The sequence below is a fragment of the Danio rerio genome, chromosome 5 (assembly GCF_052040795.2).
Source record: "Danio rerio strain M-AB ecotype USA chromosome 5, GRCz13ab, whole genome shotgun sequence".
Taxonomy (NCBI): Eukaryota; Metazoa; Chordata; class Actinopteri; order Cypriniformes; family Danionidae; genus Danio; species Danio rerio.
The window spans coordinates 55580417-55595983 of record NC_141025.1 but is presented as its reverse complement, the minus strand read 5'-3'; the positions used below and the strand labels follow the sequence as shown (position 1 = coordinate 55595983).

At 32.8% G+C, this 15567-nt stretch overlaps 1 protein-coding gene across 5 annotated transcripts in view; it reads left to right on the top strand.

Moving 5' to 3' along the window:
* mctp1a (multiple C2 domains, transmembrane 1a) overlaps nucleotides 1–15567 on the top strand; it is a 257558-nt gene that overhangs the window by 176785 nt on the left and 65206 nt on the right. For all 5 annotated transcript variants that reach the window (XM_087254125.1, XM_087254124.1, XM_087254123.1 and 2 more), the window contains one exon: nucleotides 1823–1942. In XM_087254125.1, the coding sequence (XP_087110251.1) occupies nucleotides 1823–1942 (120 nt within the window). The remainder of the gene's footprint in view (nucleotides 1–1822; nucleotides 1943–15567) is intronic.

Below are 15567 nucleotides of genomic sequence, written 5' to 3'. Positions count from 1 at the left end.
TTATAACACTTTATTATTACACAAATTATTTTTTCATCTGTGAATATTATTGTTATAACTTACTGTGATTTTTGCTTTGGTGAAAACAAGTCTCACGAAAATGAAAACTTGTTTCTTTTCATGTTTTGAATTCAGCTAGTTTGACTTTTAATTTCTTATTATAAAGAGTTGCTTATTTATGTTGCTCATTAAAGACTTTTAATCTTGATTTAAGTACTTTTAATTGTTAGCTAGATTTTTGTTCTAATTCCAAGTAGTTTGGATTAATGCTGTAGTAGAAAACATTTGAAGCTTTATGCTTTATTTTATTTACAATATATAACTATTATTTCAATGTTAAGAAATATTTCAATGTAAAATAAAAAAGCTTATTTCTATATCATGTTTTAGCCTTAGTATGGTGAGGGTCCGTCTCTTTTTCTACGGGATATATCTGAACATTTGGTCGAAGCCGTGGGGTGATGGGGAGTCGGGTCACATTTACAATAGAAGGAAAACAGAAATGTGAATTATGCTTTATGTTTAGAGCTTTTGTAATGTCCTTTAAAGAGAGCGAGACTCATTTGCAGACCATTGACTCATTCATTGCGGTTTCACACTGAAAGACTTTAAAAGCATCATCTGTGCTCACACTTGACAGACTGCAAAAAAATTATCTTTGTGTTACTGTTATGTATTACTGGCTATCAGGTGCTCTGAAGGTATCCAATAAAAGATGCATTTTGAAATTAAATTTAGACATTAGAAAATGTGATTTTCAAAAAGGACTGTATAAAAAGTATAATAAATCACAAATGTGGGTCTTTTGTTCTTTATAAGTTTACAATAACAATCAAAAAAATAATAATAAATCATGCAGTTTTGAATCCAGTGTAATGATTGCTGATTTGTTTTACGTTTTATTGGTCCCTATTTCTGCACAAATGCGGCTCTTTTGTTTTTTATGTTTACAAAAATAATAATAATAATAATAATAAACTGTTTAAAATCCAGTGGAAGAACTGTGGGTTTGTTTTAATGTTTTACGTTTTACACTGTTTTGGTCCCTGTTTCTGCACAAATGGCTCTTTTGTTCTTTTATGTTTACAAAAATGTAATAAATAATTTAAAAAAAATGTTTATATTCTAGTGAAATAACTGTGGATTTGTTATAATGATTTTTACATTATACACTTTTTTGGTCCCTGTTTCGCCACAAATTTGGCTCTTTTGTTTTTTATATGTTTACAAAAATTAATAAATAATTAAAAAAAATAGTTTATAATTTAGCAAAATGACTTGATTTTTTATAATGTTTTTTTTACGTTTTACAGTTTTCTTTGTCCCTGTTTCTACACAAATGCATCTGTTTTGTTCTTTATATGTTTACAAAAATTAATAAATAATAATAGAAAAAAACATATAGTTTATTACCTAGTAAAATGACTGTTGATTTGTTATAATGTTCTTTACGTATTTTTATTTTTTTGGCCCCATTTTTTGCACAAATGTGGCTCTTTTGTTCTTTATATATGTTTGCATGTAAAAAAAGAACATATAGTTTTTTTAACCCATTATTTTTCATTAACCCATTTATTTAACCCGATATATATATATATTGCTTTTTTATTTAGGATTATTGTTTATGTTTTATAAGTGCACCTTTTTAATCTTTAAAATTTTTAATATTATCCCTGTTTCTGCAGTTTTTAATTGTGGTTGTATGAGGATTGGTTTGGTTTAGTTGTGTGAAACTAAATGTTAAATACAAAAATACTAAATACTAAAATACTAGTTATAATAAGTTTAAAGTGTTTCATAATTTTGTACCCTGTTTCTGCAGCTTTTTGTTTTGGTGGTGTGGAATTTTGAGCTGTATATGGTCCCGCTGGTTCTCCTGATGCTGCTGGCCTGGAACTACATTCTCATTGCTTCAGGGAAGGACACAAGGCAGGGAGATGTGGTAAGTCTCACATCTACTGCATTTCATTACAACCCCTTCACTTTCACTATTCAACCTTTTTTTTTTTTTTTTTTTTTGAGGACATCTGTTTGAATTCCAAACATTTTCATCTCAATCGGCACTCATAAAAGTTAATAATTTACAGAACAGGTGGAAACTCAAGTATTTTGCACTCCAAGCTGTTTATTTATTTGAATATTTTAATTAAAGTGTCACCGCAGTGTCAATCTGAAGAGGACTTTCTTTTATTTTTTTAAATCAAGCACAACACGTGTATCTTGAAAGTGCTTTCCAATGCAGTCCTAACTTTGTCATCTTTTGTGTGGTTTTAGACTGCTGTTTAAGTGAGTGTTTGTGAAAAAACAGCCATAAAGAGAGCTCACCTTGAAAATCATTCAAAGGAATTGATTTTATACCAGTGTAGATTTTTGAAAGTCATTTCATTGGCGTTTAAGATCTTGATGCAGTAATTGAACAAAAGCTTCAGGCTTGAATAAAACCATCACCAGCCCAAAGTAGATAGTAAATTAATTGTAGATCATTATTTCAGGGTGTACATAGGTTTTACCTAAGAATAGTGCCTTTATATATAAATATATCTGAATTATCTAGGATAGTAAATGGGACGAGCATATGAACTACATTTTTTTAAGTGTCCTGAATATAAGCAATCAAAGATTCTCTGTGGGGGTCTTAGATATTTTTTTATTTTTTTAATCTTGTACCTTATGTGACACTCTTTGTTACTTTTGCAAGGAATTAAGAGCGTGAAACAAAGTTACAAGAACCGAAGGACCTCAAGAAAGTGTCTGTACAGTAATCATGTTGTCCTTTAGATGGCGGCATTGTTTGCAAAAAAACTCACCAGCGCTCGGTCTGTGGGCTTATGTGTGTATTATTCATAGGCTATATCGAAATTATTTAGTTCTTTAGCACTGAATCCAAAGTAACTATTTTGTAATAAAGAAACAGCATGTAATAATGTGGGAGTTATTTTTTACTTAAATATGCTGTGGTGGTAAAATTATACTTATAGTACAATGTATTTATCTGATTTGCAGTTTCCAATAAAATACACATTATGTATTAGGTCTAATAAAATACCTTAACGTTAATTTTCCACAATTTCTAATTCTACAGTAGCTATGTAAAAAATAAATCACTTAAAATGCTAGGTTTCTTTGAATTTACAATGAATACTGTTTTAGTAAAACATATTTGTAAGACTTTAAAATAATGGTGCATTAGTTAATGCTAAGTAATGTATTTAGATACATAGACAAACAATAAACAATGCATTTATAAGAGCATTTATTCATCTTTGTTACCTTTAATTAATGGAAATACATTTTATTGTTAGTTCAACTAACTAACATTAACATTAACTAACATTAATTAACTACTATAAAAAAAACACAACTTTGGATTTTAACAATGCATTAGTAAATGCTAAAGTATGTTTAATAAATTATGTACATGATTATCTGTGCTCCACTCATGTTAATAAATACTTTTGGACCATAATTTTAATATTATCAACATACAGTATACAATTTATATATAATCCCAGTGTTGGGTTGCAGCTGGAAGGGCATCCGCTGTGTAAAACATGTGCTGGATAAGTTGTCAGTTCATTCCGCTGTGGCGACCCCTGACGAAAAAAGCGACTAAACCGAAAATAAAATGAATGAATGAGTGATATATATATATATATATATATATATATATATATATATATATATATATATATATATATATATATATACTGTATATATATATATATATATATATATATACATACATATATATATATATATATATATATATATATATATATATATATATAGGAATGGATGATGCATGATGATTCAGAGCAGGTTTTCTCGTTCTTTCATCGTTTTGAGCCATTTGGGTCAGACGTCAGGGATTCAGAAGTAGGTAATGGGTCAGAGGTGATACTGTCAGGACCTGTGAATTTAAAGCACATGAGAGGACTGAAGTCTGAGATAATGCCTTTAACCCGTTATTCCTCCCTCTACATCCCTACTGCTCTCCAACAAGCCATTGTTCTGCATTTTGACGACTGTAACCACAACACACGGGCTGGTGAGAGCAAGAGAGTTCAGGAACAGTAAACACACACACACATGCTTTTCATTAGCCTCAAACTCACTGATGAGCCTCAGCTTGGACAGTGTTTCCTTAACTGTGGATTTCAGAGGAAGGAATTTAGCTGTCTTTAAACGTGGGTGTAATGATTGTTACTTACTGTACAGTCATTCATTTTGTTCACTTATAGTTTTCATTAATATTGAAAGGGACAGGTAGAAGAGATATTGTATCTCAGCGGGACTTACTTAAACTGATGAATTAAAAAATTTCTTAAAAAAAAAAAAAAAAAATATATATATATATATATATATATATATATATATATATATATATATATATATATATATATATATATATATATATATATATATATATATATTCATTTATTGTTTAGCTTAGTGCCTTTATTTATCAGGGGTTGCCACAGCAGAATGAACCACCAACTTAGCCAGCAGATGCCCTTCCAGCAGCAACCCAGTACTGGGAAACACTCATAAACTCTCACATTCACACACATACACTACATACTAATTTAGTTTATTCAATTCACCTATAGCGCATGTCTTTGGACTGTGGGGGAAACCAGAGTGCCTGGAGGAAATAAATACGTGGAGAACATGCAAACTCCACAAAGAAATGCCAACTTGAAACAGCAACGCTCTTGCTGTGAGGCGATAGTTGTAACCACTGAGCAACCATGCCAAACCAAAGTAAACAGTTTGGAATAATAACACAAATTAAAATATGAAATTAACTTCACCTTATATATACTTTAAAAGCCTATTTTTGATTGTTTCTGTGTCCTCAATAACACATTCAGCTTCAATTGTTATGAAATAATTAATCCTGATTTTTAAGTTTATGTGTTTAAAAAACATTAATTAACATTTAAATAAACTTTTGCATGGAACATCGATTTTCTGTATTATTTGTCATTTCGGTTATAGAAAATACTTTGCGTTTATCTTTACATTCTGGTCAACTCTCGTCAGTTCTGTTACAGCAGTTATTAAAAGAAAGTCTTTATAGCATGTGATTCGCTTTAAGTGATGCCAATTCTTTTGGCAGAAAACTCTGGAAGACATTGAACCATATCATTATTCTTCTCTCATTAATTTATACAAAATGTTTAGGATATACACCAATAGCAGTTATAATAATAATAATTTGTCAACTCTGATGTCGAGATATGTTGGTAAATTTCGCAATCACTTAAAAAAAACAACAATAATATGATACAAATGCATAGCATTCTGTTTTAGACATATCGTGTGGCACAAAATGGTTAAAAATGTAAACTCTGGTATTTGTCAACTCTGTTAAAAAGGGGTTTAAAAAGTTTAACAAATAATTTAAAAAACAATCAGTGAGAAAATCAAATGCTTCTTGTCATATTTAAGCATTTTGCTTTATTTTACATTAATAATGGATTTAGTTTACTGTAAATTATACATTTAAATTATAGGAAGATTTCTCGCAATTCTTGAATAATTCATAATTATATGACTTCAAAACCAATACTGAAACACAATTGAACACAATTTCCACATCAGCACAATAGATATGAAATTCCAGTCAAGAGTAAGTTTCATGAATCAGGCTATCTGTCCAAATTCACTCTCAGGATAATGCTTTGAGTAAGAAAAAAATCTTCCGAAATCACTGCTGCAAAACTAAAAAAGTCAGTTTGGTCTGAGAGCTCTAAATGTCTCCAAAATTACAATCTGATATCATTTACATTATCCCAAATTGAATGACTCACAAAAAAAAAACAAGGTCACTCTTTATTTTAATGGCCCGTTTGTTGATTTTAAGTTATATTACAATCTACATGACAACTAATTCTCTTTAGATTATAAGTTTTTGGGGTTAGGGTTAGTGTAAGTTTACATGTACAAAGTTTATTATAGTCAGTTAAATGTCTGTTAAAGGAGCAGTATCAACACATTAAGCTTACTGTCTACTAATACTGAAATGGACCATCAATTTTTAATTATTAGTTATTTATTAGTTATTAGTTATTATTAGTTATTATTTTAAACAAAAAGTGGAAAAGGTTATTCAATAAAGGTTTTTTTTTTTTTTGCTCATATTTACCAAGTGTAGCACTATTAATGGACAGCACTGCATAATATTGTATGTGTGCAGCTTATCTGAAAGCGACGTTTAGATAAACCCATGCTTTCTGAGTTTACCATTTTTGCTTTATTTTCATAAATGCACACTCAGAGGACTGATGTGCTTTTGAAAGAACTAATATTCCCCCTGTGGAAGTGTCCCATTCATGCTTTCATCACTACAGTAGAGATGCCAGGCTCCCAGTGCCTGGCAGGATGTCATTTTAGATAACTCTAACTGTAGCTCTGCGCTAAACCTGCTGACACATAAATGCAGGCTGCGGCGCTCCAACAGTCCAAGCTGTTTTCTTTTTTTTCTTTTTTTTTTTTGACTGAGACAGACAGAAACGAGATACAGAGATGCTGGCCAGCCTACTCGGCAAGACTTTCTGTGAAACTTTTCCAATTGTTTGTATGACATCTGACTATCAGCATGGCGTGTTTTTGTAATGTGCTGCAGCACGTCTCCTACAGAACAAAGAGGATGAGGGTCTACTCAAATGTGGTGTATGCACAGAGATAGAAGGTAAAAGTACGACTCACATGCACGGAAATATGCACTAAAGCACAGAAGTAGAACAGCTTTTTTATAGATTTTTCAGCCTGAGCTGCAATCAATTAAGGAACGAAAATATATTGACTATATAGAGTTACATTAAGTTATTTAGAGAATACTTCTTTATTATTTATTTGTTTGTTTTATATAGTTGAATATACATTTAATATACATTATACAATCTCCACGATGATCTGCATTCTCTAGCCTCCGTTCCCTTTACTGCAGCTCTGCACATGAAGTTTGAGGAGAAACAGTTGTCCCCAACTGAGCCTAGTTTCTCTTGAGGTTTTTTCCTTCACTTTCGTCAATTGGGGAAGTTGTATTCCACGCCACTGACCCCAATGGCTTGCTTGGTTTGGGATCTGTGGAGCTGCACATTGATGGATTCGGTTTTTAGTGTTTGAACTATCAGCAGTGAAAATTAAACCAACTGAACTAAACTGAACTTCAACTCTAAAAACTGGACTGACACAGTTTAAATAAACTAGAGCTTCTTTGTTAAGATGTTTTGACACAATCTACATCCTAAAAGCATCATAGAAATAAAGATGAATTTAACTGAATTTACAAATACTTTACATATCACCCATACCAATTTAATTAAATAAAAAAAGATACATATTTAAAATAACATATCTTCTGTAACAATTTACGCTGTCACACTTTTCAAAAGGTACACGTTTGTATTTAAAGGGTACATTAGGTACCTTCAAAGTATATATTAATACCTAAAAAATTTTAAGGGGAACATTTTTGTACTTTTTAGGTACTAATATGTACCCTTGAGGTATTAATATGGACCTTTTAGGTACAAATTGTACCTTTTTAAAAGGTACCACCCCAGTGACAGCTTGCGTACCTTTATTTCTGAGAGTGCAGGGACCAATTCTCACCCTTAACTAGTTGCTTATTAGCTTGCTTATTAGTTAGATATTGGCTGTTTATTATTATATATATAAATTACATATTCTGCATGATCTTATTCTACATCCCTAATCCTACCAGATCCCAAAACCCAGCGACTACATTACTAACTATTAATATGCAGAAAATAATACTTTAAGCAGTTAAATCCCTTAGTTAAGGGTTTGTTAAAGCAATAGTTGTCCATTAAAATAAAGCATAACCATGTTTGCAACAATTCTATTACTATCTATAATAATAGTTCTGTATATTAACAGATATCAGAGATAATTGATTAATCTTAACTGCCCTAATCTTATGTCTGTTTCATTGTGGCATTTTGTTGGTCACATATTTAAATGATATAGTCTTAAATCAATATCCTATACACTAAAAATGGTTTGTTAGATTTACTAAATTATTTTAGGTAAGTCACAAATATTTTATATTTGCTCAATTTACATAACTAAATCAAGTTGAACATTAATAAATTTTTGATTTGATTGTTTAAATTAAGCCAATATAAATAGTTTGCAACCATTTACCTTGCTTATTAGTAGAATATTGGCTGTTTATTATTAGATATAGATAACATTTTCTGCATGATCTTTTACTACATCCCTAATCCTACCCAAAACCCAACAACTGCATTACTAACTTTTAATATGCAGGAAAATAAATCTTTAAGCAGTTGAATCCCTTAGTTAATGGTTTGTTAATAGCAATAATTGTACAGTAAAATAAAGCGTAACCATATCTTTAATAATTCAATTAATATCTCTAATAATATTTACAGATTTTAGGAATAATGGATTCCTCTTAACTGCACTAATCTCATGTCTCTTTTATTGTGGCATTATGTTGGTCATATAATAGAATTGATGTCAACAACAATGATAAGCTCTAGACTTTTTACTCTATATTGATCTACGAGCTAATCACACAGCAGAAATGCGCGACAATGGGAATCCAAAGGTGTTCTGATATTCGAGTACTGTATAACATGTACTATATGTACTGATTTTTTGGCCACCGAAAATTTATCAGCTAGATAAATTATTCTGTCCATATGTTATGCCATTTCATGGACTGTCTAATTTTTGTTGCTTCAGTCATTGTTGGGGTACTCTTTTAAATCTGAAAGCATTTGCAACTTATATCAAAATATATATTGTTCAATTATTTAATATGGAAAATTAAGATTGTATTTTGCCATATCACCCAGCCCTATAATAAAATGATCTAGTCTTACATCAATATTCTATACACTGAAAAAATGGTTAATTGGATTTACTAAATTATTTAAGGTGCAGTAAGTCATTGCAAACAATTTATATGGGCTGAATTTAAACAAACAAATTAAGTTGAACATTACTAAATTGAATTTGTTTAAATTCAGCCCATATAAATTGTTTGCAACCACTTACCTTAAAAACAAATTGTAAATTATTTTTCTCAGTGTAGGCTTTATTTATTCCACAAAATGCTTTCATTATCCCAGGCAGTATTGCAGATCATGCTTCGTCAGTCCGATTGTGCATTATCCCTGTTTGTTGTATCCCTTCTGTCCTCCATCTAGTATGTTCTGGGAAAGCAGGAACCCACTTTCAGCTGTCACATTTCTTGAAGGGACTTGTTACCTCTAGATGTGACATTGCAGCTCAACTCTTAACCTGTAGACAGCTGACCCCTGACTCTCGTATTCTTACGCTGTTCTCCGCCTGCCACCCTTCCACCAGATACCTGACCTCGCTGTCACTGCTGGTTATTGTTAAAGATCCTTTTTACCATCTGGAATGGCTGTGCACTAAACAGTAGGCTACACTCCCAAACCCGTTGTTTCAAATCAGTCGAATGAGAGAGACGCAGATTGGCACGTAGTGCATCTCTATTGGTTTTCGAAACTGAATAGACAAAGAAAAAATAAACATGGATTTCAACGCACGACAATGGGATGTGACTTTTGAACTAGGCCTGTCGATCAACAGCAGTACTGTGTTTCTTTGGTAAACAAAAGCCGCTGCATTGCCTTATTCTGGCTTCAGAGCCCCCTACTGGTAAGGAGTATGAATGCAGTATTTTAACCTGAAGGTTAGGGAGCAACAGCACAGCTACCCGAGCCATTTTGACAGCTGCTGTCAATGGCTAGCCAACACCCGAGCACTACCCCTCACCTCTGTTTGTTTGGAGACCTGGAAGCATTCGGGTGGGCTTCGGTGCGGCCACTCGGGTTTAGTCAAGCGTTAGACAGCTCAGTGTGATTGGAGGGGATTGAAGCCCATGGCTGGACCTAGAAGACCCAGGCCGCTGAATTCACTGGCCTGGAAAACAGTTTACCAGATGTTTTGAAGGTGTTAATTATAGCATATACTGTCAGAGCTGGAAGAACACAGTGACGTCTCTTTCACCAGCTCTAGTGCAATTAGGCATCCGAGGTTCTTTCTCTGCAACCTTGTCAGTGGTGGGAGAGAGAGTCTTAATTGTCAGGGTTACTTTCACTGTGTCCTCTAGCAAGCTTGCTGTTTCTTCATTTTCATCATGCATGTTTTAAGTGTGTGTTTTGCTGTTGCAGGGTTGTTGCTCATACATGTTTTTTTTTTATTAATATGGCACATTTTATACACAATGGTAATTCAAAGTGCTTTACATAAAGAATGTAGAAAAAATTATAATATTATAAATATAAATATTAAAATAGCAAAAAAATTGAAAACAGATTAAAATGTGTTAAAAAAAGGTTATAAAAGAATGAAAAAGAAAAAAAAGACATAGTCTTAATAGTTATAATAGATCTGTCACATTCATATTTGTGGTAAGACATTATGATTCACTCTTGATTGATTGTGGTGTGATAACAATGCTACCTGTTTTAGACAACAGGCTCAACTGTAAAATTCAGATTTTGTGTGTTTTAAAAACATAGTTAAGAAAACAAAATGTAATTTTATAGATATAAAATTAGTAATTAAGTAATTTAATGATTTTTTCAAGCTGTTGGCCTTCTGGGGTGTGTTTCCCAAAACCATCGTTTGCCAACTAAGGTTGCAAGTTCCTGCGGTACAAACATAGTTTGTTGATTTGCCGATTTCCAAATCCATTGTTCCAATTAATCTATTCGCAAACTGCATCCCAAACTTGTGCACGTGCAACTACACCTCTGGAGCTTTAGTTAGAAACATAGTTCCTGGCTGTGTTCATGCCCTTTTCATTTAGAACATTCTAACATTTGAACTTGGAATGATGGAATGGAAGTATCTGTAATGTATATGACATGGTCCTGTTGGATAGAACATTTCTGCAGTGGTTTGCATGTGTCAAATTGTAAGTAGACTTTTCAAAAAAATTAAAATATAATATCCTACTAAATAATAATAATCATCATCATCATCATCATCATCATCATCATCATCATCATCATCATCATCATCATCATTAATTAAATCAATATTATTATTAAAGTAGTATTTTTTCCATTTTCTAATAAAAAAATATATTAAATTTCATTTTTAATAAACAGTCCCATTATTTATTTATTTATATGACTTATATATGATGTTAGAATACGCTTAGCTTTTGTAAGTGATTCTATGTTTTAGAATGGAATATGTAATGTTATCAATAATATTTGTAAAGGAAACATAGACCCTATGTCCAATTTACATATATTTCAATTAATGTGAAAAACGAGTGAATGTTTTTAGCAAAACTAATATTGGGTTTTATTTTAAATGCGTGTGCCTGTAAAACAATATAATTTGCACAAAGGAAATGATGGGGTTCTACTCTAAAGAAGTAGTTACTCCACCCTGTTTAAAGCGTCATTTTAGCCGTTTTATGTTATAGCTAATGTGGTTCAAATGATGGTTTTGCGACAGAGAAAAATGGCGACACTCTTGCTTTTGTTAAGCACTCGTCACTACATCGTTCTTTTCCCAACCGATGCATCGTACTATGATAGTTCAGCCACAAGTTACGTGGTGTTTGGGAAACGCACCCCAGGTTGAGAACACTAAACTTTAAGCGCCAGATTTGATAAGTTTGTTCCTGTGCAAAGCCACTTTTGGCATTTAAATAAAGAAAAGAAAATGCTGTCAGGAATAACTGAGGACAGGCATTAAAAAAATGATGATACATTACTGATGAATTGTTGCTTATGCATAGGAGTTTGTCTTTCAGATGCTAAATGTATGGGGAGGAGGATTAAAGTGAATCATGCAGTCAAACAGTTCGCAGTAGTTGATGTCTTGACATGTCAGGCTGCAGTAGTTGCTAGACAGAGGCAAAAGATTGCAAGAAGATATTAACAATTTTTTTTTTTTTTCATTTGATCCGCTCTTGGTTTTTTGCATTGTTTTGATGTTAGAAGATTGGCCTCAGAACTTTTTATTTCCAAAAAAAAAAAAAAAAGATTCTGACGGTATGATAACCTTGGATAGAAATATCATGGTTTGACGGTATTGTACTGCTCTAAAATATATTCTTTTTAAATGTCTGGGTAAAAAAACTAAAGCTTTTTCCCCATTGAACACAATATTTTTTTTATTTTGAGAAACATTCATAATATTTTGGAGCACTAAACATGTCAGGCTAAATAATTCAAATCAATCAATGACTTCTGCTGTCTTTATTAGTGCCAAAAACTGATTTATTTACAATTTAAAACTGCATCTTTTCTGCTGGAGATACTGTTTTCTAAAAAAATGTAAATAAAACGTTTACATATATCTAAGGAACGTTATGGCAAAAAAAAGAGAAAAAAACCTTGACTTTTTCCATAGCTTAAAACTGATTATCATTCCATGCCTAATTCGCATTAGTGCTTTTGTGGAATTGCGGTTTACACTTATTTGAAATGTTTAGTAAATCTGGCCTTAGCTCGTAGCTCAAAAGGTTTGATGATAAAAAGAGCAAAACATTATATAGACTTACCTTGAAGGAGACAACTGGACAAGGTTTAGATCTATTGACCAATGGGATGTCAACCACTTATGCTGAACACAACACTGTAACACCCTAAACCAGAGATGCCCAAAAAAGGGCCCAAGGGCCAAAGTTGGCCCATGGTAACCTTTGGTTTGGCCTATTGTCCCATCTGAAAAGAGAGTGAGAATGATGAGAGAGTTGGAGCAAATGCCTTTGACAAAGATCGCCATTTAGAATTTACCATAACTTTTTGTTTCTTTGTTTTATTGCTGAGAGCTACAAAAAAATTAATTTAAATGATTCAATTAAACGCTGTGAATAAATCAGACTTTTAAAATGTAAATACTGACAGATAGAGGATGATGCACAAGTCATCTATAAGCAAATCAAGGTGAAGGGAGCTTTTCAATTTAGCATTGAACTTCATTGTGTTATAAATGGAATTGTTTATTTTTTTACAGTAATAAGTTCATTATAAAATGTAAAAAAATGATACTGAATTAGTTAATAAGCAACATTTTCTAGTTTTTTTTTATATTATCAAATAAAGTAGCAAATTCCCCCTGGCTAATTTATTGTAATTCAGTTTGCTATATATTTGGCTCACAGCCCTCAATAGAGTTTGGTTTTTGGCCCCAAAGGAAAAAACTTTGAGCACCCCTGCCCTAAACAATCAACACAGAGTACACCGTTAAGTGCTTAGCAACAAGTAAAACCACTTGCAACTTTGCTAACAATGCATAAATGGTAATGTATAGCAACATAGTGTAAAATTTTGCTCAGACTTGCATTTTAACGATGTACTGTAGGCACAAAGGATAAAGAATAAGCCACCTTCAGTTGGCCTTTACTTTGACTTTCCCTTTCTCTCTTGGATTCTCTTTCTCTCGTGGATAAGGAAATTGTGTTGTACGCACAGACATCCAACAGCCTACATAATTAATTTTGTTTGTTAAGCGCAAAGATTTCTTTCAAAACTATTTCTAAACTTAATTCTAATTTCCAGCCAACTAATAAATGAACAATAAAACTGAAGTGTGGTCAGTAATAGTTATATCCAAACCCACATCCTATGCTCTAAATGGTTCAAAACCTGACAGATGGACAAATCTAAGTTTGTTTTTAATAAAATAAATAAAAAAATGCATATAATAAATACTACTACTACTACTACTACTACTACTACTAATAATAATAATAATAATAAATAACAACATTATTCAAAAGCAATGCACTGCAAAAGCAATTTTAAGCAATGCGTAAGTGAGGCGCATAACTAAAGTGACTTTAAAGCTGCTTTTAGCTGGTCTATTGTGCAGTTTATTTTAGATCCTCAAAATAGCAGCGCGCCAACAATGCGCCTTAACACACCTCTTTTCTAGATCAAAACACCCATCAGTCCACAAAGTTACACAAATAGATTTGCTATTTATACAACGTGGCAGAAAATGGGAACATTAAGTTTGAGTTGCTCTTAAAATAGCAAAACGTTGGGGCAAACACGTCTTGCGCCTTATTGTGCTGGATGTATGATAGGGCCCTTTATTTCATTCATTCATTTATTGTCCTCCAGCTTAGTCCCTTATTTTGGGGTCGCCACAGCAGAATGAACCATCATATGTTTTACGCAGCAGATGCCCTTAGAGCCTCTTTACTGGTATTTGAAATGATGTACTGGAAAATACTTTATTTCATAAGAAATAAAAGATTAATAGTTGATACCTGGGACTGATTGCTTACTGAGGCTAAGCATTGTCAAGGCTAGTCAGTGCATGTATCACTAATTTGGTTATTGATGGAAGTGGTGTTACTGTTGTCAGCTGTGGGTGCTTATCCTGTGGTTTGTGTGGGACTTAATGTCCATGGCGAGTGCGCCGGTGCTATGGTTCTGTGGCTGCTGTCACATCATGTAGGTAGATTGCCCATACCGATAGTGGTGAGTAGAGATTCTGATATGTCCAGCTCCACAATTATGAAATAAAGAACTAAAAGACAGAATGTTTACATCCTCTTCCCAGTGGAGATGCTATAAAGATGCAGCAAGATCTCTCATTTAATAGTGGCAATAATATGCAAACACTCTATCTTTCAAATTGTGATATGAAACTGAGTAAAACAGATTAATTGAAATAAAACTTCAAAAACAAAATTCAAGTGTGGAGACATAAGTCTCATAGTTGTTGGCTGGATGTATGCGGATCCAGATTCAGTTATGACATTTTGACAAAGAATGAGGTATAAATGTGATGGAACAACATGCAACAACACTAGTAACATTCATTTAAATAATAGGCATGGATTTACATGTCATGCAAACTTTAAAGCTTAAATGTGTGAAAAAGCAAGGACTGTGAATGTTAAACAGCTTTTTTTCCCTATACCATGCAAATGACTTCTCGACGAGTGTAAACACTGGTCTATTTGTTTGAGTGATCCATCATGTAAATGTCTGGCACGACCAATTGTACATTTGAAGGGTGTGATTACTTGTTTTCTGAACAAGACGGGCCAGTAGATGTGTTTGGATCAGTTTGTAAACAGTTATTTTTAAAATTTCATTTGATGTTGCTAGTGGAGGATATGTTATACCTCTATTGAAATTTTCCTAGAAACACATGAAGACAGTTGAGACGAAACTTATTGCTGCTTGTTGTTAGGCTCTCTCCTCATTTCAGCACAGTGTCAGCGATTTACGTGTCACAGAAAGCAAGTTAGCGAATAAACTTTTTCCAACCTTTCGCTTTGTCTGGTTTGAGTAGTGTTTTGTCTTTTTCTTCCGGTGTGTGTAATTTGAAAAACAAACAGCCTGGATGGAGCTTCATGAATAAAGGATACGCTGGTACAGGTGGGCTGCTGTGGGGGGAAACGAAGGCCTGTCAAGCCCACCTCCAGTGTCAATCAAGAAACGACAACATAAAGAGAACCAGAGCGAGAGTCTGTCTGCCAGCCGTGCTCCTAGAGGCGCTTCATGGTAGAGCTTGTCTTACTCTCAGGCTGGTGTTTCAGCTGCG